General features: G+C 39.9%; 4 protein-coding genes across 5 annotated transcripts; all 4 read right to left on the reverse strand.

Annotated features, from left to right (window-relative positions):
- Positions 1 to 533: 533 nt before the first annotated feature.
- LOC111219256 (lymphoid-restricted membrane protein-like) lies at positions 534 to 6,455 on the reverse strand. The gene is made up of 13 exons (XM_022741875.1): positions 6,314 to 6,455; positions 6,141 to 6,204; positions 5,972 to 6,044; positions 5,847 to 5,874; positions 4,618 to 4,758; positions 4,393 to 4,524; positions 2,781 to 2,925; positions 2,653 to 2,693; positions 2,519 to 2,569; positions 1,894 to 2,033; positions 1,648 to 1,782; positions 898 to 1,011; positions 534 to 804 (listed from the first exon to the last, which is right to left on the reverse strand). Exons 1-13 carry the CDS (start codon positions 6,323 to 6,325, stop codon positions 654 to 656), a joined length of 1,227 nt encoding a protein of 408 aa, XP_022597596.1. The 5' UTR covers positions 6,326 to 6,455; the 3' UTR covers positions 534 to 653.
- Positions 6,456 to 7,587: 1,132 nt separating this feature from the next.
- Positions 7,588 to 10,632, reverse strand: rpl10a (ribosomal protein L10a). Its single transcript, XM_022741731.1, has 6 exons — positions 10,578 to 10,632; positions 10,072 to 10,143; positions 9,716 to 9,796; positions 8,532 to 8,680; positions 8,266 to 8,438; positions 7,588 to 7,805 (listed from the first exon to the last, which is right to left on the reverse strand). Exons 1-6 carry the CDS (start codon positions 10,580 to 10,582, stop codon positions 7,635 to 7,637), a joined length of 651 nt encoding a protein of 216 aa, XP_022597452.1. The 5' UTR covers positions 10,583 to 10,632; the 3' UTR covers positions 7,588 to 7,634.
- A 393-nt stretch (positions 10,633 to 11,025) lies between these two features.
- fance (Fanconi anemia complementation group E) lies at positions 11,026 to 15,941 on the reverse strand. 2 transcript variants are annotated; one of them, XM_022741768.1, is made up of 10 exons: positions 15,692 to 15,941; positions 13,928 to 14,516; positions 13,682 to 13,726; positions 13,531 to 13,587; positions 12,976 to 13,119; positions 12,769 to 12,892; positions 12,446 to 12,521; positions 12,295 to 12,361; positions 12,057 to 12,182; positions 11,026 to 11,971 (listed from the first exon to the last, which is right to left on the reverse strand). In XM_022741768.1, the coding sequence occupies exons 1-10, from the start codon at positions 15,889 to 15,891 to the stop codon at positions 11,867 to 11,869; spliced, it is 1,533 nt and encodes a 510-aa protein (XP_022597489.1). In that variant the 5' UTR covers positions 15,892 to 15,941; the 3' UTR covers positions 11,026 to 11,866. The 2 variants fall into 2 exon arrangements, with proteins under 2 accessions (XP_022597489.1, XP_022597490.1); XM_022741769.1 differs by lacking the exon at positions 12,057 to 12,182.
- An 841-nt stretch (positions 15,942 to 16,782) lies between these two features.
- LOC111219211 (E3 ubiquitin-protein ligase makorin-1-like) lies at positions 16,783 to 22,490 on the reverse strand. The gene is made up of 8 exons (XM_022741824.1): positions 22,459 to 22,490; positions 20,140 to 20,268; positions 19,784 to 20,031; positions 19,596 to 19,684; positions 19,231 to 19,484; positions 19,031 to 19,138; positions 17,592 to 17,691; positions 16,783 to 17,481 (listed from the first exon to the last, which is right to left on the reverse strand). The coding sequence occupies exons 1-8, from the start codon at positions 22,488 to 22,490 to the stop codon at positions 17,344 to 17,346; spliced, it is 1,098 nt and encodes a 365-aa protein (XP_022597545.1). The 3' UTR covers positions 16,783 to 17,343.
- Positions 22,491 to 23,678: the final 1,188 nt, after the last annotated feature.

Consider the following 23,678-nt stretch of genomic DNA (forward strand, 5'->3'; position numbering starts at 1 on the left):
TAAACTTGCTGTGGTTTCAAGAGTTGCTTTGTGGCTGGCACACACTTTGCACATAAAATTCACCTACAGAAGTTCTCAAATAAGTTCTCCCATTCCTAATATAATTTAAATGTTACACCATATTTATCTATTATTTAAAGTTTCCCTCTTGCAACATAGAGACTTATTACTAAAACCTTGATACACCTTTTAAAAATTGCATTTATATATATAAATATAACTTTAACTATATATATAGTTAAAGTTTAACATCTGTCTAGCCAGGACGTGAAGTAAGCTGAATTTTAACGTTTGCTATTAACTTTTAATAATTAATCACTGATGCCTTTAATGGTGGTTTGATGAATGTTTTCACTGCAGTTTGGTGTTTTTTACTAACCAAGTGATTGTATCAGTTTTGATATTTTTTGTATATTTATAATAAAAAAAATGTGACTGAAAATGATGTTTGTGGCATTTTTATGTAGAAGTTTTTTTTAACTGAGATAAAGGAACACAAAGTATTTCAGAACACATGGATGAACAACCAGAAGTCTTACATCAAAATGTGATATATTCATATACAAAGAGCTTTAAAGAACAGCTGGTCTACACACTAATGTTCACAGTCAGACAACGTCCTGGTGACGTGGTGTGTAATCCAGTCGAACAGATCACGGCTCAAACGCTCCATCATGAAGCTTCCACAACAAGTAAGTCAACGTGACGACACAGAAAAGCACAAGCAGGTACAAGCAGAGGACGACCCAGCGACAGCGGTACAGCCAGTGAGCCAGGGGACGGTGTCTCCACAAAGATCCACACCTGAAGAGATCAGTCAGTCCGTGTTTGTCCAGAGGAAACAATCATCAATCATCATCAGTCATCAAAAGGCTCTAAACAAATCTGTTGACCTACGTGCCCGCAGAGATCCGCCGGTAGATACTTGCACTTCTTTTGTCCTTGTCTAACTTCTTCTTTGACAGCACAGCTTTGCCCTTGTGTCTCTGTCTCAAAGTATCCAGGGGGGTGCTGTAAGAAGGACACACATTTTATAGACGTTACAACAGTTACATTATGGGACAAAATAACAGATCACTGATAAAACAGAAATTAATTTAACACAGATTCATTTAAGGATATGCATATTATTAAACATAATATTAACTGACACTGCCTTTTGCACAGGGCTTCTTAATAAAACAGGCTCTCAAGATTAAGTAACAAAAGATGAGCAATCTAGAAGAGCTCTTAAAATTTTTGTTTTCAATTGTGCTGGTAATTAACAAACTTGTAATTTATTGAGGGTCTATTTGTGTGCTGTCGTGGTTTTTGCGTTGCCTTGAAAACGTATTGAAACTCAGATATAACTAAATATTATATGAAACTTGTGTAGCTGCTACACTTGTGAGTTTCCTGCTCTGACATGTCAAAACGGTCTGTAGCAGTTTCTCTCTAAATGTTGCCTGTCAGTCACAAACACTGCAAAGTAACATAACAGCGTTTAAAGACAACACATGTCAAACAGAGAAATATTTCACTGTCAAAGAGGAACTGAAAATATAATCATGAAGAGCGTCAGCAAACTGGTGAATACTGCAGGCTCTTGCATTGTGTGGTGTTTCTGTCATTTTGTCAGATAAAACTGATCCAGATCCAGGCCTGTACTTTTTGTTCTGGGTTTTTCTGGTGACCACTTGTTTTGATGGGGGACACTCTGGGTTGGGGATGGGGGATGGAGAGGGGTCTGGAGGAAGCTGAACAGTTGAAACTTCTGATGGAGTTTCATCCGGATCAAGTTGCCTGAAAAAAAACAACAACAACAAAAAAAACAAATCAGGTGATGAGTTGCTGGTTTAAAACATTTCTCAGGTGGAGCAGATACGGAGCGTAAACCCAGAGTGTCCAGTTGACCTGTCGTCCACTGAGTAGCTGTCGTCCTTGGCCATGGCCGAACAGCTGGACTCTGAGCTCTGGGATGGAGACGGGCAGGACTTCCTGCCAGAGGACCCTCCATGAGCTGCCCGCTTCTTCACGTCCCGCTTTCTCTTCTCCTGTAGAGACAAAGTCTCGAGGTCAAAGACACTATGTTTTTTTTGTGTCTGTTTGTTTTTTTTTTAAGTCAAATCTTTATTTATAAAACAGTGCTGTAACAACGTAAACCTATACAAAAATTATATTCTGTTTAGAAATAAAAAATAATACTAAATAAACATAAAGAGTTACGTTCTCAGATACCAAATTATACAAATGATAAAAGTAAAAAATTAAATTAAATAAAATGAAAAAAAAAATTAACCTGATAATGGTGGAACTAAGGAACTGAACATTGGGTTAAAATAAATCATATTTGCATATAAAATTATAAAGTTTGGCCTGGGCGTTATTTACCTTTTTTATACATTTCAAATACAAGTAAAGAAATAATTTTTTTCAAATGCATTCCACATGGGGGGCTTTTAGCAAAGCAGACACTTTGTGTTTTGGATGATAACATTTGTAGACAGCGTGGGAGGGCTCAGTAAAGAAACCTTCTTACCTGGGTTTGGCTGGTGATGACTGATATACTGACCCTTCGACGGCTGCTGCTCTGATAGAGAAAAGAGACAGAGGAGAATAAAAGGTAGAACTACTGTCATTAGATTGTACAGTAAGCCAAAAATATCTCCATACCTGCTGAGAGCTTCTCTTTCTGTTGTCAGCTTCCTCTGGATCTACGACAAGAGACCCAGTGGTCAGTCAAATATTTCACATCACAGCTGCACAAATGCTTCAGACAGACGGACCAAAGCGTCAGCAACCTGGCGAGGCTCTGGGATCGATGATGTTCTGCTGCTGGAGCGTCTTCTTGGCCTCTTCCAGCTCTGCTACGTTTCTGTCATGTCGCCTCCTCAGATTCTCCACGTGAGCCACCATGAGCTCGACCGCCCGACTCACTCGAGCCTCCTGTCAGACAGAAATCAGAGAGGTCGCAGCACTGTTTTACAGCGAGGGGGTCTACAGGTCATTTATAATGTGCTGCAGACCAAGAGTGAACATGTTGCAGGGCAGTGATGCAATAATAGAAACAAATGTTGCGTTGCCAGGTTGTGAGGCCACATTTAACTGGTTTCTTTATATGCTCTCAAACAATGTGTCTTTTCCAGATGTTGTTTACAGTGTAGACTGATATAATACAGATCCTCTCCAGTGTGATCTGGGTTCTGCTTTCTTGTTTTCATGCCTCTGTGCAGATGACACTCAGAGCTGGAGGCTTATTGTTCTCAGGTTTTCAGGTCACATCCTCGTGGGCACGATATCTCAGTAACGCCTTGAAGGAACTTCTTCAAATTTGGCCCAAATGTTCAATTGGCCTCAAGCATGAACTGATTAGATTTAGGTGGTCAAAGGTCAAAGGTCAATGTCACAGTGACCTCACAAAACGTGGTTTTGGCCTTGTGAACGCAATATCTAATATTTCTTCCAATTTGCTACAAGTGTTCACTTGGACTCAAGCATGAACTGATTAGATTTAGGTGGTCAAAGTTCAAAGGTCAAGGTCAGTCTGACCTCATAAAACACCTTTTAGCCATTACTCAAGACTACATACAGCAATTATGACAAAATTTCAAAAAGTAAGCTTAAAGTAGTCTGAGTGGAGGAGGCAGACAACCACGAGGAGGTAATTCTAGTGTTGTTTGTTGCTGTTTTATAGATACTAGTCAGATCCTTTCTATCTGGAGGAAGTCTGCAGAGCATTTGGGCCAATAACTGTTTGTCAATGATGTACCAACCTTTAATATTTTTAGCTGATGGCTTATTGCGCACAGTGGGCAGATAAATTATTCACCTGAACACTAACAAAGTCAAGAATAACAACTTATAAACCTTCTTTTAGTTTAAACAGATTTTTCCTTCTGAATCAAACTTGTAATCGGAGACGGATCATTTCAACAACCCATCTCTCATCTGAGAAATCATCCGTAGAAATATGTGTAACCTGCCTCTGTATTAATGTTTTTTATGTTCTCTGTTTGTCTTCCAAACTGTGAGGGACTGCAGAAAACCTGCAGCTGGAAAACAGTTTAAAGGATCACAGGTTCACACATTTTAAAGTATGTTTGCATGCTACAATCTTTCCTCCTGTTCATATGGGTCATTAAAAGATCCCTCTCTGCTGTGTTTTCAGTGTAGGTGATGGTGGTGACAAAATCCACTCCTCATTCTATACAGAAGTGTATTCAAAAGTTTACTTGAAGCTTATATGAAGCTTCATATGAGACGTCCAAGTTAGACAAATTAAATGAAAATGAGAAATGTGAGAACCTTAAACTTTTTTTTGTTGCTCTGACGTTTTTCCAGCTGTAAAATAAAATACAATGAAATGTAAATGTCTTTAGCGGCGCTGAGCGATCCAGAGGCGAGTCAGTGTACCTGGTGCACGGCCCCGAGGACCTCAGCTGTGTTGGAGATTCGCTCCACAGTCCCGCCCAGGATGTCCAGAGAGAGCTCCAGCCTCTGCAGGATGTTACTCCGCTTGCTGTCCAGACACAGGCCCTTCAGTGTCTGAAAACACACACACACACACACACACACACACACACACACATGTGACAGAGTCATAAAGATTTACTTCAGATCATCCCTCTCGTTCCGTACCTCCAAGGTCTCCCGGCCTCTGCTGAGCTCCAGCTGGATGTTCTCCTCGGCCAGGTTGCGGGCGTGCTCCTCCGCCTGCAGCCTCTGCTTCAGGGTGTACTGATCACAGCGGAAAGCCAGGGCGATCTGAGAGAAGGTGGTCTGAGAGAGCAGAAACAAACTCAGTAACTCAGTCACTCACTCACACACTTGCAACTTTTTCAGGTTTTTGTCTGATTTAAGTCGAGTTTTAATCCCTGCTTCCTGAAGATAAACTATATTCTGTTTGTTTATTTATTATTCTATAAGGTTGAATTGACAATAACAACTAAACTGGACCTTGGAGAAGAAACTGAATGTGATGAATGGTTTAAAGTTGTGGTTGGATGAGGCAAATATGTGAAAGAAGCGAGGGGAAAGCTCACACAATATAATGAAGTTGTTGAATAATAATCTGTGTTGGAAATGTAAAACTGAAATAGGAACTTTCCTACATTGTGTTTGGGAGTGTAGTTTGGTCAAACCACTCTGGATCCGGGTGTCAGACACTCTAAGCAGTTGGCTTGTTGTTGGATGTGATTACAGTCTGTGGAGTTATTTTAAAACAATGGAAAGAAATAGAGGCTCCTGAACTGAAAGAATGGTTCAGTGCAATTGTGGAAACATCATATCACCTCACGAATGTATGCTCAGTAGAATAAATGGCGATCAGGAGGAAGGGGTGTCCTCACATTAAAATGGGAGACATGTCAACCTGTAGTATGACTCAAGATCTGTGACGTGCTTTTCCACTGTTGTTTTGTCTGTTCTGTTTTTCTTTTTCCTTCTGGGTTTATTTATTTTTTATTTTTACCGAGTCAATATACTGGAGTCTTCCCCCATGGAAGATGTATCATGATGTGTTCTATATGTATGCCATGTACCGAGCCTGCCACAAACCAAGGAACATTAAAATTAAAATTAAAAAAGACAATAACAACTAAACTAAACTGAAACTTGAGGAGAGTGTGAAAAGACACATTCATTAACGTCACTTTTTTAAAATAAAAAAGTGTCTTCAGCTCTCACTACTACAAACCAACATTAGGACAGAAGGTCACAATTAAAAGATTCAAAGCACATTCATGCACCACATGTACCATATCAAGTATTTAAAAACACACAATACAAAGAGGAAAAGCTGTTGAATTAGATTAAAACATCATCTAATCTGTAGGATATCATGGTGAATAAGGAGCGGGAGGCCTTACCTCCAAATCTTTCTCTGACATCTCTACACTGTCAGGGAAAAAAGGAGGAGGGTGGAAATCTTAATGAAAGGTCAAATAAAACCATATATATTATGATGTTGTGTGTGACAGTCAATAAACTGCACCTGTTGAGGCCGACGCGCTCTATGATGGACAGCTCGTTCCAGCTGGTGACGGGAAGCTCCTCTTGGCTGGTTTCTGTTTCAAAGATAAGATCCAGGTGAAATTTAGAGCCATGGCATTAATTACTGGTGTTTTATTAATGAGTTTGTTTTGCTTTTCTTTAACTGTTACCTTCCTCACTGTCCTCACTGCCCAGCATGGTGGACAGACTGCAGCTGTACGTCTCTGCTTCAGGCTGAGAAGATGTTCAGAAACACTACCTGTCACTGATCGATGCCATAATCAAATACAAAGTGTTGATCAGTATTAAGAGGAGCAGGCAGCTGGGAGATTATTTGACTCACCTCAGCGTTCATCACTTCATTAGCGGCTGTCTTCAGGAGAATAATCCAAACGTTGTACTCAGGTATAAACCAGATTAAAGCCTTCAAATCCTCTTCATGGTCAACAGCAGATTTTTCATTGTCGCTGAAAACACAAACACATTCTCACAACAGGTTTCTGTCGGTGTTTGGTTCATTTTCTCCCTCAGCCTTTCTCCTGTACTGAGAATAGATAATCCTATTAAGAGATCCACAGTCAAAGCAGAGCAGGACAGCCACCCCAAGAGGCTCATGGGAAGCTCCAGTACATGGCTCAGTCTGTTTTTATCTGGGGTAAATAATTACTGGTGTTGTTCCAGGTGATGAATCAAATGTGACTCCACTGCAGCCGCCATCGCCCTCACAGTCCTGAGAGAAGGAGAACATATATACACTTCACTACATCCTCACGTCCTCTGGCACTAGATTCTCTCTCTCTCTCGTTCTAAAGAGCAGGAGGAAAAAAACTTCTGCTTTACTTTGTTTTAATGCTCTGAGCTGTTGGAAGTGTCTGAGGATCTGAGTGCTGCAGAAAGCTTTAACCTCTCTCGGTTACATTTTATGACCATAATTCATTTCATAGTTGTTTTATTGCATTAAGATTTTAATGTTCTATTCCATCCTTGGCTTTTTTTTTTGTAAACATTTTTTTTTCCATTTTAAAAATTCGAGTAGTATTAGTTTTGACCATTTTCATTTGGTAGCAGTCGCAGATTGTTTGTATTAACTGTTTTAATATCAGCTTGTCTGTCATGTACATAGCACTCCCAATTAAACTTTGCTGTATGCAAGGTAAAGAGTCTGATGGACCGACACAAGCAGTTAAATCCTGAAGCAAATGGAACGATTTCCTGCAAATACATCCTCAAATTAAGGTGAGAAACTTTTTGAACTTGGAAAGTGATGTTCACCAATTCCAAATCACACACACACACACACACACACACACACACACACACACACACACACACACACACACACACTACTCATGTATAGATTAAAGCCCAGGTGATTCAGGCATATATAGATATTTCACTTGACTACAAGTCTACAACCATTTTTACAGACTATATGAACCAAGATAACTACATTACTGAGGAGTCTTGAGCATCGACATGGTTTACAAGGAAAAATCATTGCAACTGAAGATAATTGTCTAAAAAGCATTCATCTCTAGACTATGAGAACCAGTTTCACACCGTCAGTGAACACAAAGCTGACAATTTAAAAAGAAAAAGAAAAAAAGACCCAAAATCTGAAGTTTGGAGCATGTCCTTTTTTTATTAAACAGAAAAGCCGTCATTTAGTAGAGGCGTTGGGGTTTGCCCATGGTGCTCTTGACGTAGAGGGCGCGCACGTTCTGCCAGTTCTTCTTCAGCAGAGACACCAGGAAGTTGACAGCCAGGTGGATGTTGTACACAAGCTCATCCTCCGTCATCTTCACGTGTCCTACAGCCACGGCCAGACAGAGCACCTACAACACAAAGATCAATATACTGTTCAGTGACCCAATGATCCATTTCTTCAATATAAGGTTAGTGTTTACCACTAGACCTGGATTAAAAAAAAGACTGCAATTTGAATGATCCAGTATCGATGATTATAACCCAGAGAGATCTTTGCATTTGTGCCAAATGTTAAGTGCTGGAAGTGGTTAGAGGTGGATGAGTCTACTTTGTGAAAATAGTTATTACATAATGCACAAAAAGGTTATTTTAAGTTACAAAAATAAGATGATAGCTTCTGTATGAGGCCTTGAGTCACAACAGTCCCATAAACAGTGATGTAAAACAGTGAATAGTTCATATTTAAAAAAGGAGACCGCGTTGCTCACTCGATGAAAAGAAATGTAAGTTCCCAGGATCGTTTCTGAAGCATTTTATTCAACATTGCTATTTATCTGATTTTACTTAATCAAGCGATGCTGAACGTACCTTCTTCATCTGGAATTTGATTGTGGATTTGACCTCGTCCACCTTGGTGTTCAGGTTCTCGTTGTGGGTGAGCAGGGAGGGGAACTTGCCAGCCTTGTTCAGACCAGGACCCAGGATACGAGGGATCTGCTTGATCAGAGACTCTGAGGCCAGGAAGGCGTCGTACTTCTTGGCTACAGGAGGACAGTAGAAAGTGAGCAACATTAAAACTCATTCTAAATCATTGGTGTTCAAGCATGTCAAAGGTCATGTTCTGGACTTCGTACCGAGCTTCTTGACCAGCTTCTTGTTCTTGTTGAGCTTCTTGAGAGCCTCGATGTCCATGTGTGGCATGTCGGCAGCTTTGGCCTCGTCACAATGCTGCTGGTCTCCCAGGACGCACACAGAGAACTTGGGCCTGGGGAGAGTCTTCAGCCTGCGCATTAACAAAGCAGTTAGCAACAATGCTCATCACCCCACTTCAAATCCAGGGGTTTTGGTAGTACGGCAGGGTGTGGCTGAGAGAGGTCTCATGTTTACAGTGGACAATGACTGAGTGCTGCAAGAAAGGACTGTGACAGTGACACCTCAAGAGACAGACTGCTCACCTGGACTCATTTATTACATTATCCATCACATATGATTTACTTCAGATTCATGTGTTAATAATCATCAAGTCACTGTCCAAATACTGTACACTATTATAGAATATTATAGTACATTGTATATTCAGCATATACAATCTAGATATGCTTTGTCTCCATTTCTTTTTTAGTTATTGTATATAATTCGTTCTCTCATTCAACTCATTGCTTTGACTCTTTAAAACTTATGATTTCTGTGAAGTGGCTGCTGTACTGAAATACACTGTACAATGAAATGTCCCTTTGAGATTAGTCACTTCATTCTACTATATTTCAGTGTTTAGTGCATGACCTGCAATTACAGTTCAATAAAATTAATTCTTAGCCAAAACTCATTTTATAGATCAATTATTACATTGCAATTACATGCATTCAACTTAAGCTCCTTAATGTGAAATAACATTTGGTTTTACATCTGGAAACTTAAAATACTCTGCCGTCCTACAAATGTACACCTCCCTGATTTTACTGTGTAGTAGAAAAATTCTTACCCATACCACCACTGGCCGGTGTCCAGCTGACCTCTTGGGTAACATAATGTTAACTGGTCGGCTTGAGGACATGAACTTACCAGCTCTGCCACTCAAAGCCTCCCCTCATGTTTTAAGACCCAGGGTAGGGGTCCGCCTGCTTCGCCTTCAGCAGCCGAGGCTGAGTCGGCTCAGTCAGACTACCCAGAGTACTTCTCCATGTCTGCCCCTGGCCTGTCTGGACTGTTTTTAAAGTTTATCAAGCCTCTAAAGGCCATATAAAAAGGCTGTTTTAATACTCAGACAGGGCTGGAAGCACACAGGGAAAAGGGTGGGTGAGACAGTAAAAGGTCGAACCTGACAGTGCCGGAGAAACGCTTGTCCTTCTGGGGATCATAGTTTTTCAAGCTGATCTGCAGCTCCACCGACTCCACAAACCTACAGACAGACAAGATACAGCTGTTACACTGCAGTGTTCACATTATAATTTAGGACCATATGTAAAATATAATTTAACATTGGATTCACCATCATGTCAGTTGAGGTATGAAACATTAAACAGAAGCTACATATATATTTACCAATTGCACAGACTTATTGATATTTATCTCATATTTATGTCACACAGATGTAATAACCACAATATATAAAATCAAGTGACTTCCTGCCTAGAGCAGGATAGAAAATCGTATTTGAAACAAATGTCAACTTACTTCCTTGGCTTAGCCACGGAGCCCTGCAGGACCTCCTTCACCGCTTCATACAACGTGTCCCTGGAAACCTTACTGTTAACACGAAAACACAGAAACACTTAGGCCCAACTGAAATGTTAGAAATGTCTCATTACCATCCAGTTCATTGGCGGTGCTAAACAGTAGCGGCAAAAAGTCACAAAACAGGAACAAAGCGCAGAAAGATTTGAATTAGTATTATCTAATATAGTTCATTTAAGCATCTGATGTTTGATTGTAAACTTAAATGTGTTTTTTATCTTTGGATGACGGTGGATTGAACCTAAAACTTAACGTGGTTTCCTTTCATCGGCGGAAGAGCCGGTCACATACGTTACATTTAGCTCCATCTATTCCAGAAAAACTGGACAGAGTAACACAACTGCCGTACAACATAGTTACACTACAGTCTTTGACAGCAAACATAGCTGGTGTAAATGTTATTTACAAGCTTATTTTTTAAAAATATCGACTGAATTCGCTCTAACCTCATTTTCGCAGCTTCTCCCTCCCTTGTCGCTACGCTGAAAAGGAAGTGCTGAGGGAAATGACGCAAAATAAAGGCGCCCGTGGTGACGTTGCCAAAACGTAAATTACGTAGCTTTTTTGTTCTTTTTAAATAGAAATATAAAAATAATTACTTTTATATTATTTAACCGTGTAGCTTATTTCATTTTTCTAATTCTTCCTTAATTTACTCATATCTGCTTCCTGAATAATATTTTATATGTACTGACTTAAGTGAAAACAGTAAGATTGTCAAAGGAGAGTTGCAGTTCAATATCATGGTCCAAATGTCTAAATGCAAAGGTTCCTTCATGGGACACAGAAACCAAAACAGAAAACACAACCCACACATTTTTAGAAAAAAACATTTTAGAGAACGCATTTCAAAAACACAACAAAATAGAAAACACAAAACTTTAGAAACCACCACAACAGTTTAGAAAACATGTTTCACAAAATAGAAAAGGTAGGGACAACAATTCTTGCTCATGACTGAAGAGCACCCAAGCCACGTCCAATACTTGTAATTATTTTTTTAAAATAATAAACACTTTGCTGTCTGAATTGATTTCATAACAATCTATGTTGGAAAATATTTGTATGTTGGAAACAAAAAATGTCAAAGCGGAGTTGCAGGCCAAATGTTAAAGTTCCCAATAAAACAAAGTTCAAAAGATCCCTTAAGTATGGTTAATTAATTCTGGGTAAATTATGACTCCTTTCAAATGAAGAAACACTGGTGACAGACCTAACTAACCAACTAACTAAATAAATAAATAAAAATATTTGGGTTAACATACAATTCATTCTGTTGATACATATCCAGACTAACACTTGATGAATATGACAGCACAGTGAGTTTCATGTGCTGCAACAAATTTCAGGTAAACAAAAGTCAAGAATGCAAAGATTAGTTTTTGGAATAGTTTAAATAAAACTGTTAAAAAAAAAGATCCGAGTCAGGAGGGGATTTTCATAGTAAGAGGGGAAATCAGTCAGTGTCAAACAGGTGGGTTGAGGAGCTTCACTTTCAATTTAGATTATCATCAAGAAGTAGACAAGAACTTATTTAAAACAGGTTTATTAACACGCATGAGGTCAAAAGAAACCTCATGGGTAACACTTTACTCCCCCTATCTATATATAAATCACTAATAATCCATCATAATGTAGGATTAAGCAGATATAAGTATTTGTTAATGTATTGTCAACAACCATTACTCCTCCTATAAGGCATCCACTTTGTGAAAGCTGGTGATGTTTTCGCACTTCATGTGTGTGTGATTCTTTTCAAAGCAGCTTGAAGAGACTTTTTCAGGAAGGTCTCATTTAACATCAGGCAACCGGACAGGGAGTGTTTGTGTGCAGCAGTCACCTAGAGAAAAAAAGAGATGAATACATATTAATACATACACAGAAAGATTACAAATACTTTTTCATCCATAAATGTACAAACTCACATGGCTGCTATATTTGGTGAGGACTGTTAACATCATTTTTGCGAACTTCACAGACTTAATGAACTGAGGACCCTGGCTGATGAGCTGTTCCGTGAACTGTGCAAACACTTCTTCATTCAAGTCAGGCTGAAAAAACAATAAACCGGCAACTCGATTACAACGACTATTACAACCTTTTTATATACAGTCTATGACTGTGAATGGGTGGTCTTTTCCCATGAATAAACATTCAGCTGACCTTGGAGTCTAGCAGGCTGTGGATAATGGAGAGCGCCGCCTCAGTCCACGCAATTTTGAATGTCATTCTGGAAGAAAAATAAACTGCATCAACAAACAACCCATAACCATCTGAGTCCATGACATCTTGACATCCAAACATCTTATCTTACTGCAGCAGCAGTAGTCTGTAGTGGGAATCCAGGCAGCTCTCTATCAGCCTGTTCAGCAGCTCAGCCTGTGGATTCCCTGAAAACCAAACAAAGTTCAAAATAGAAGATCAATTGATGTTAGGGCCAAGGACTGTGTAAAAGGTCCTGGCTCAGCCCTCTGTAACATCAAAGCATCTGTGTTGTTTATGTGCACTTGGACCAGGACACTGAATCCACGCCAGCTCCAGGACTTCTGCTCTGTCACTCATTGACTCTAATCCCCCTGCAACAAACTGTGTTATAAATGATTAATTAACTCAGTCGTAGCTCAGCCTTTTCCTCACCTACGTTCTTCTCCATTAGAACTGGTCCGATGAGAGCATGGCACATTGGTCTGGGGTAGTGGCCACACAGTGATGTCACTGCAGTAACCAGGCACCTGGAGGCCGGTTCTGACAGGGACAGGACCTGCACACATGTAGAACCAGGACATCCCATCAGTATCACACACAGCAGCACATTTTGCATCCTTCGCATATACAGTGTTGTACCTTTTCCAGCAGGAGGCTCTTGATGAGTGTTGCTGCCGTGCTGTAGCTGAGGTCGGGAGAGAGAGCCAAAACACTGCTGCACAGTTTAGGCAGAGTCTGCTCCGGTAAAGCAGACAAACTCAGCATGTTACATAAAACCTCCACCTAAACAGGAGAGGCAGAGGAGTTGGATTTGTCTCATCACAGACCATCAGTGAGCAACTGTATAATATGAAGATGTGGTAAAGTGGAGCTATAAAGCACATTTGAGGCTGGTACTTCACTATTTTCCTCCTGGTTTCTCCAATTCATTTCTCAAACTGGAGTACAATGTAAATACTTACAACCTTTGTGAAACTTTGGTTGAGATGTTGACTATCATTTCTGAGCCTGTATTTGTTTACACTCGTGTTGTGTTGCACTACCTTGAAATATTTTGTCCCCATATACTGCACATGACTGGGGTGAATAAATGATCACAAACACATATAAATATAACGCAAGAAACACACAAAAGTCTAAATGTCGGGGTAAAACATTTGAAGTTCACTATAAAATACATTCTTGGGGACACACCTGAGCGGGGTCACAGTTGTTCAGAACTTTGAACACATCCATGGAGCTCTGGTCCCACTGCAAACACAATAGAAATAATTATTATGATAATACCAAATATCACTTAGAGTCTGTGCTGTTAAAGTGTGCTGGCTTGGTGAATTTTTTTTACCTCTGCCTGACTTTCCAGTAATTCTTTTATTTGAAGAACAGAAACCTGAAAAATTACAAACACAGTAGACCAATTATGTTATTTCAACTCTAACCTGTGTGATAAGACCAAATATAACTGCCGGATTAGTACACTTGATTTGAAAATTCAGTTCCTACATGGAGAGAAAACAAATTGTGAAAATGGATGATAAATTTCAGTGTGAAAAAGACAGACAGAGCCTGCGCTTCCTCACAATGTCTCTACCTTTATATGTTCAGGCAGGGAATCATGCGGACTGTCTGCAGCCGGCTGCAGGTCTTCAGCAGAAGTTTCTGCTGGAGCATCTCTTTCTAACCTTCCTGTTGTCTCCTCATTGACGCTCTGTTCTTCTGCATCTACACACTCGCTCCCGCAGATATCCATCTTTATCCGTTTGCTCTGCTGTGCCGTTTCTTCATCACCTTCAGAGTCCAGAGTGACAAAACTTCCTTTCCTTTTCCTTTGTGTCCCCTGCTCTGATAAACCAGAAGCACTCTGAGATTCAGATCCCGATGGCTGACCGCTGAGACACTTGGCCCACCCTCCGGCCACACCGAAACCAACTAAACGCTGTGACAGCTCCTTGAGTCTCTGGCTGCACGGTGGAGTGCACAGAGGCTCCTCACTGTGGACCCCCAGGCTTCTCTTCAGCTGTCTACCCAAAGCGGTGATCCAGGGGTTTGGATGAGGGTCCTGGCCGAGGCATTTGAGCAGATGGAGGACAGAGGTCTGAGGAAGTACCGAGTGGACCAGATAGATGAAGGACAGCAGATTTTGTTTGAATAATGCAGGAAACAGGCACACCATGGGTTTACTAGAATAAGTGAGGAAAAAAATGGGTGTGAGGCGCATAATACTATATTATGTATGTGACATAATATAGTATAGGATGTCAACAGTTTGTCTTTGGTCGAGCTCAAACAATTAGTTGATCAATTGATTGACAGAAAAAGAATCAGAAACTACTTTAATAATCGATTAATCATTTCAGTCATTTTTCAAGCAAAAGTAGTGAAAGCAAAAACCTGTAAAGACATTTTGTGGTTTTTGGACTTGGACGTTTGAAGACATGATGTTCAGCTCTGCAAAGTTGTAATGGCCTTTTTTTTAGTTTTTTAAACTAGACTTGATTCAGCACTTTTCTGATGCATAGTCGAGGATTGTTATTTCAGAGCGACAGCTGTAATGGTATTAAAAAGAATCAGTGGGGTGTAGTTGGAAAATGTAGGAGGATAATCCCAGTATTAAAAATCAAAAACCTGCTGTCTCACTCAATCTGACTCACTTTTTATTACAAGGAATAATAACTAGTTTTAGTTGACTTTTTAATGCTTTAATAGCCTTGTCTGCATTAGTAATACTGCGTTCATACTAGTAAAAGAGGCCTAAATAAGACTGATATGTGATAAAAAAGACCTTCCTGACTACCTAACCAATGAGAGTTTAACCTTTTTTTTTTTTTTTGATAAATCAATTGATTTTTTTGGCTTGTAAAACTTCAGAAACTTTATGAGAAAAGCCCATCAAAATGACTCCAGAGCCTAAAGTGACAACCTCACACTCCAAAGCAGCAAATCCTCACATATGAGCTGAGTTTGGCATTTTTACATGAGAAATTAAAGGATTACCAAAATATCAATATCAACTTATTTTTCTTCAGCTCTAATTGTGTATACAGTGGGATAATATATTCTATTGCAAAGCATCATATGCTACAAGCTCTTCATATGTTTTATATTTGACTTTTAAAATAACTAGTAAGTTGTCAAATGTGTGCAGTGCAGTAGAAGTTTAAAGTGGCCTGAAAAGCTAATCAACTAAATGTGCAAGTACCTCACCAATGTGCGGTTCCTACACACAGCTTATCTACCGTTTCTATAGCAAGTAAAATCTCACACCGTTTATGTTGCTATGCTGAATGCGACCGTTGTCCTCTCTTCAGTCACCCACTTACCCCACGGACACCCACTGCTGTGCACTTTTACTCACACACTTAGTGGCTGGGCTTCGGTCTCTGGACATGTTACTTCGTCTTGGCACAGTGTTTCTATGAGGTGACCCAGTGACATGTCGGGGTCAGCCCGCTGCTGCCTCTGGAAGACGTCCAGCGCTCTGCGGGCGCCGGAGGCTCCAGACATCAGCGACCGGACCAGCAGCTTCGACTGGCCGTCAAACCGGCTCAGAAACATCCCGGCGGTCAGACTCCCAGGTAAAGTCTTCCTGCTGCTGCTGCCGCCAGTTTGTTGATATTTCTTCCTCTTACGTTTTATTGCGGTTGGCATTTGGCAAACAGCTTTTAGGCTCATTACCGCCACCAACCGGAACGGAGTGCGGATCTGAATGAGTCTAATAAGCTATATTATATTCTTTTCCCAAAATGTGTATAGCTCTACACCCCACATGCCCTGAATTCAAGCGTAACAATATTTTTAGTTCAAGCTTGGTGTGGTCTTTTTCCACTTTGTGTTTGAGAACTTGTCTTTCTTGCTGATACTGAGGACAATAAATAAATCACGTTCTACAATTTCCTGTAAATTGCAATACTCACATGTACCAGTTGCATGTTACCAATCATTTGCTAAACATGCACGTGTACTGTTAATAGGATGTTCAAATCTCATTCTTGAGATGTCTTTTTTCAGATCAGTTCTGCTAGTTTCGCCAACTTTCCTTTGGATATTGTTGTAATGTCTAACTTTAGTTTCCCTGTTCCATTCTTCCAGCCATCTCTTCATCATATCGTCTGATTTTTTAGTTGCATCGTTTTTTGATAAGATTTCTTCTTCATGAGTTTAATTCATCCACATCTCGTGATCTAGTCAGAAGCAACAGATTCCGGCCTCTCAAATTACAGATTTAAATTTTACAAATTTTTAAATTGTCAAAAGTGTCAATAAAAAGCACAGCACACTTTTTCAGTGAGACAATGTGCAAAGCAATGTTTTATTTTCTGTGTACAAGTACAACTTGTTTAAAAGAAATAAAATCTTAACATTTTCTGTTCTTGCCAAAACCAGGAAAACGGATGTCATTCTTGGAGGCAGGCATTATCGGTAATGGGCACAAGGACGAAGGGGTACAGTACACTTTTTATCTTTAGACAATTAAAACTACCATCCACACCACACTTTAAAATATCAAACTGGTGCAAACTGCTAGGGGAGGAGTCAGAAATTATCACTCATCAAATCAGTAGAGAGGTAAAGGAGAAATTAACAATCCGCAACAAGTTTGAAGCACTATGGCCACGGGAGGGTAAAGGAAAACCTTTAACTAGAAGACCACAAATTACACACAAAATCGTTAGAGGTAGGACAAATACTGGATTTCTATCTGGGGTGCTTTTATCTAAATCCAGGGCAACAAACCGAGTGCCGTGGAGAGCTAGTGTACACATTTTATTTCCAACCAGACTGTAGAAAGCAATTTCTAGGTAAGTTCTTCTAAATCACCTGCTGTCGTCTGACTAATTAAAAACATCAACACACTTGGCACTCCGTGGTGCATGGTTGACAACCTTGATCCTGATCATGGCTACTCAAAAGCTTCGAGGAGGACAGAGGGGTCAATGGGGCAACTGAGTATGTATAGTTGACACCCCATTCAGTGGCTTCAGGCACTGACAAAAAGAATGAAAAAGCTCAGAAACCATACTCCTCAGTTAGGTAAAAACGAAAGTCATAGTCATCGTCGTCGTCTTCATCGCCAAGAAAGGTCATGGCTATGAAAAAATTAAGCAGATCTACGCCATCGTAGTCGTCTTCATCTTCTGTAGGATACTGGGAGCAGGAAACAAAATGTATGAGAGAAGTAAACACACCAACAGGGTCTCGTGCACAGCAGGAGTCATGAGAACTTAAAGCACACTTCAGGGTTAAAGTATATTTACCGGGAATGATCTGCTACGTGTGGGTTTATCATGGCGATAAAGGCACTCCGTTTTGAAGGGACAACATCTGTATCGTGCATAGTAACTGCAGCTTTTCTTACTGTAACCATAAGAGATGAGACAGAACAGGAAGGACACATTGTCAACAAATCACAAGAACATTGGCTTTGGATTCAAAGCAGTTATGCATGCATCTTTACTTAACACTAAAAAAGGAAAAAGTGCATGGAGAGAAGAGAGAGAGAAAAAAAAAAAAAAAAAAAAAAAAAAAAAAAAAAAGCAACCACATCTGTACTCTTTATAATGACATAAAATCCAGTCAATCATGTTACATCTTATAGACCACCACAATTTGAAGGTAAAAATAAGTATTATTTACAGTAAAGTTACACTGCACTACTTTAACCTACAACACTTCTATAGTTACAGTAGCAGTGGGTGAGCTACAGCTCAGGTACATTCAACCATTAGTGGTGTAGACACTTAAACCCTAAAAAAGGTAGGATTGATCATATGTAGCAGGCTTATCAGAATTTGTCTTCATTGGCCAAGTTATCATCACAGTAAAATACTGTCACCCCATTTGTTTAATACAAGTTTTACATTTTTCCAAATTGCGGATCAAGCTCTCCATTTGCAACTAGACCTGCTCTCTATACAGTAAATGTTAAAGCCAGATATTTATGGTCACATCATCTTTTAGATCATTTTTATTTTTGACTTTTATATTGTAGCAGTGATTAGTCTGGATGTGGCCCATTGTTATGCTTTTCAATCTAAGTGTCAGTCAACTTGGATGTAACGCCACAGTATGTCAAACAAAAGAATCACTTCAACATCTGGAATTTAAAATAATGGGGAAAAAACTGCTCAGGCAGAATGAAAAATCCTTTCACCTGCACATTAAGTTTAAGAACAGTCACGTTAGACCTGAAACCCTGGAGTGGGCATTGCCAGCTCTTCATAAATCCATCACTGAGTTTGAGCATAAAATCTGGAAAATTCTTGGCGACTTCAAACGAGTGATTTACTAAAATCAGATTGCACCATTAAAACTTGAGAATCATATTAGCTAGTAAAGACTATGTTGACAGGACATCTTGAAACATTGCCCAATTAAGAACAATGAACTTTGTAAACAGGAAGTCACTGCAGTCTCACAGGCTAGCATAACTTCCAAAAATGACAGTTTGAGGCTGAACAGATATACTTTATAAAGTGTAGGCATCACTTCCTGCCCCATTTAGGTCTGCATACATGGAGAAATATGCTTGTGTCAGAGTCTGCAATGGTAATACAGTTCAAAATGACTGGGAAAATATCCAATTATGCTCCACTTACATTAGAACTAGGCTGAGGTTGAACTTATGAACTGCTGATGCAACCGGCTCCTGCTGTAGTGATTAGTGCTGCTATCAAAACGGAATCTCTTGCCATACCTGCATTTCTCTTTGAAGGCAGCAATTACACTTTCCTTTGCTTGTCCTTCAACCCAGTATTTGTTCGGCACATAAAAGGGAGACCTCACTCTGCACTGTGGGCAGGTCCTGAGGAATAATCATTAAACAGTGACGTCATGCCAGATCTTTTATGTTATGTCGTCAGCTGCAGTTAAATAGTCAGATCTAGTGAAACCTACTTTACCACGTCCAGCCCGAGGTCTTTTGTTTTCCTCCAGGTCATGATGCATTGTAAACAGAAGGAGTGATTGCAGTTTGGCAAGATACCAAAAACATGGTTTCTTGGATCCGTCTTTTCATACACCTTGTCCATGCAGATCCCACAGCTCACATTTTTACTCTGGAGGAGGGCCTCCATTTCCTTTACATTCCCCTGGGCACTAGAGGCCGCAGCCGCAGCCCCATCCTCTGTTGTCTCAGCTGAAGATGTCTGCTGAACACAAAAACCTTGCAATCAGTAAAAGCCTCCAGGGTTTCATCTAGTTGAATTCACTACCGAGCCCTGTTGAATGGTCACACTTAACACAGCGAATTAGAGTCTAACCTGTTCATTTCTTTGACCACATGCACCTGCTTGAGCAATGACTGAGCTTTGGACCGATTCCCAAGAAGCAGTCAGAAGAGAGTCAGTATCTGCAGGGGAAAAAAAAAAAAAAAAAAAATGCAGTTAAAAAGTTAAGTATGGAGAAATTCTGACCAAAACCAGTTTCACCCATGAAAATTTTCAAGTACCATCTGATCGTTCTTCAGTAACATCTGAAACCAGGCGCCCAGTGTTGTGTTGAGCATCTGATAGATCAACCACCGTCTCTGATCTGCTGCATTCCTGCCTGGACATCACCTCAGCCTGCAGAAGAGCAGGCTCTGACCCTCTTCTGTCAGGTGGAGCGCGAGCCACCCTGGAGGAGGAGACGTTCGGCACCGAACCTCTTCTACCTGTAAAAGCTGCAGCAGCTTCAGGTTGAAGGACATGGAGATACCTAGTAGTGGAAAATAATGCATGAGCCGAATAAATGTGTTTGCATATCATCCTAATACACGCACACACACACACACACACACACACACACACACACACACACGCTTACCTGCAGCGTTCACCATACCAGCATCCACCTTTCTGAAAGAACCAACATACTTGGGATGGCGGTATAACTGGCCATTCGTGTCGATAATTACACCTTGGACCAAATCTGCAAGAGCCATTTATGAAATGCCTGTAATGAAAAAGGGAACAGTACATTTCAACCAATATGATGTTAGAAGTAGAACTGGTTCATGTCCCTTAGGGCAACTCTGAATCAAGTAACAAGTCTTCAAAATGCAAGTCTTTCAGATCTCTGAATGGTAACTAGCCCTTTTCAAAAAAAGTACTAAGGAAACATAATTTTAATTACAATTACAATCTGTCAATTATTTTTTAGATTTAAAATTAAATCATCAGTTAATGAAACAAAAAAAAAAAATCCCCATCTTCTAGCTTGCAAAAAAACACAGCATTTGAAGTCCTCCTTCATATACATAAGATAGGGTACATTTTATGCAAGTCCAGCCTAACACTAGTTCATGTACATCACCACCACCATCATCATCATCATCATCATCATCATGCCTGGATTTCAACAAGGTTGAAACTTTGAAGTCAAATCAAGTCAAGGCAAACCTTCAGAGGCATCTACAGAACAATTACAGTTGTGCTCATAAGTTTATATACCCTGGCAGAAATTGTGAAATATTGGCCACTTTTTGGGAAACATAACTGATCATGCAGAAAACTTTTTTTTATTTTCTATTTTTTTATTTAGGGATAGTGGTCAGATGAAGCCATTTATTACCACATAAATTGTGTTTGCCCTTTCTAAATAATAATGATAAGTGAAACCACCCAAATGACCCTGATCAAAAGTTTACATACCCTTGAATGTTTGGCTTGATAATATACAAGTTGACAAACACAGGTTTAAATGGCTATCAAGGGTAAGTTTCCACACCTGAGACCTGTTTGCTTGTAATTAGTGTCCGTGTAGAAACAGTCAATGAGTTTCTTAGCTTTTGAGAGACCCCTGCACATTTCATCCAGGGCTGCACTGACTTTGCTGGATACTGAGCCATGGGGAAAGCAAAAGAACTGTCAGAGAGAACCTGCGAGAAAAGGTAGTTGAGCTTTATAAAAATCTGAAAAAGGCATATAGAAAGATATCCAAAGACTTGAGCATGTCAATCAGTAGTGGGTTCTTTTGATACCAAGCCACGGTCAGCTAAACCAACAAAGATTTCAGCCACAACTGTCATGGTGTTCAGGATGCAAAGGAAAAACCCACAACAACCTCAGCTGACATACATGCTTCTCTGCAAAAAAGTGGCGTGGCTGTTTCAAGATGCACAATAGGGAAGTACTTGAAGAAAATGAGCCGCACGGTCGAATTGCCAGAAAAAAACCGTTACTAATAAAAAAGCCACAAAACAACCTGCTTACAATATGCCAAACAGCACCTAGACAAGCCGCAAAACTTCTGGAACAAAGTCATTTGGGGTGATGAGAACAAAACTTAACTTTACGGTCACAACCACGGACGCTATGTTTGGGGAGGAGTCAACAAGGCCTATGACGAAAAGTACACCATCCCTACTGTGAAGCATGGAGGTGGATCTCTGATGTTTTTGTTTTGTTGTTGTTGTTTTTTTTGGGGGGGGGGGGGGTACACACATCAGGGTATGTAAACTTACGAGCATAACTGTAATTAGAGCAAAGAACAATTAAATTTAAAAAATGCTCCTGTAAACGACAGGGGAGGTTAAACGAACTGTTAACCCGGCCGTTTGAAAAATAACAATGGAAATGGACATTATATATACACGAGTGGATGGCAACAATATCTGGCAGTAACTATTTTCTAATGCACTGGTTGTTTTATCGTGAAGAAAAAGCGCTAAATAAAAAAAAAAAAAATACCATACAGATATGAGCTCCTCAACAGTTCAACTGCGCGTGTTTAAGTGCAGTCGGAAATCAAGGCTTCCAACTGCTGCCAAAACGAGTTAGCTATGTCTATGTTCCACTTTGAACGCGATAACTAACTCAACACAGGTCAGAGGGCGCGTCACCACCAAAATCTGACTTTTCGCCAACATTTCACCACTCCTTGCTGGATACACACCCACCCGTTCATTCACACGGCTCTCCACGCTTCTCTTAAAGGTTTAACAGCCACTTAAAAATCGACTTTTCCTGGTGTTATTTCGCCTGCCTGAATGCCTGAACAACCGCATTCGAATGCAGCACAGCTACAATACAAAGTAGTGCAAGCTGAACAAACACAACTGTTAGCGACGTTATCTTATCTGTTCTTCTACTTTTTGTCCACTTTGGCGGCTTTAAATACGACAAACTGCCGCTTACCACTTACCTACAGACACCTCCACTACGGCCCGAGTCCATCCTCCATGTGTTTTGAGCATTCCGCCAAGCACCCGCCATCCCACCGTCTAAATAGTTAACAGCCGGTTGCTTTTACCAATTAACTTAGCAACGAACCAATAGAAACGTGACGTTGACGTTTGTACGTAACGGTTGCTAAATTCCCTTATATCCATCAATGAGTCTGAACTCTCCCCCAAGTTTAATAAGTGAGCACACCAAAGGGTACTTTAACATGTGGGGGGAAAGTTGGTAACCTAAACATATTGCCTGCCTCATTAATAAAATAGGAGAAAATCACGGTTTCTAATAAAGTTTATAAGTGAGATGTAACTAAACTAGACCTGCAGATAGGTTACATGTGACTATAAGAACGAAATGTCAAGTTTTCATGTGTTTTTGTGAACAAATGTGTCAATCCATCACTTACAAAGGCATAGAGGTAGCTTACATCAACTTTTTTGGTGTACTTTCTCGTTTTATCCCTCCACATCAGCCAATAAAATCAAATTTTGCAATACGTATCAAAAGCAGGATTAAGGCCAAAAAAAAATAGTCATAAAAAATTGTCAGAGATTAGATGAGACAGTGGAATAATGTCACAGATCATACATTAGAGGTAGATAGGGATCAAGACAGAATAAGAGCACAAGAGGAGACGTCTGAGGGTGGAGTCAGTGAGCACCACTGCTGACATACTGAAGTCCATTCGGAATAAGTACAGTGAAAAAAGAAGTCCTACAGAATATGGAAAAAAAAACCAAAACAAAACAAAATAAACTTGTGAACCGTGGCTACAGTGTTGTAAGGCTGTTACACTTTGTGCCTCTCCTAACAAGACAAATCAGACTGTAGACAGACAGCGTAGTAATCTAGGGCTGTGGTTATATCTAGGGTGAATACAGAAACAATTTATGATACCAGATGCTGGATGTTGATTGCTTTCTAATCATCAATTTTGCCAATATGATATCATGGTACAGTATGCTGGTTTAAGGTAGATCCTGCTAAGGCGTTCAATCCAAGTTCCTCATTAAGGAAAAATTTGTTGGTATGCTCAATGATATATTTGGTACAATCTAAACTAAATAGGCAGGCATGTAATATGAAAGAAAACATATACGTAATACATAAAACAAGATAGTAATTCATGTTTTGCCCTTACAAGTATGATCAACAATTACAAATAATTAGTAACATAATTACAAA

Source organism: Seriola dumerili, unplaced genomic scaffold (assembly GCF_002260705.1).
Source record: "Seriola dumerili isolate Sdu_G_001 unplaced genomic scaffold, Sdu_1.0 BDQW01000056.1, whole genome shotgun sequence".
In the NCBI taxonomy this organism is placed as follows: domain Eukaryota; kingdom Metazoa; phylum Chordata; class Actinopteri; order Carangiformes; family Carangidae; genus Seriola; species Seriola dumerili.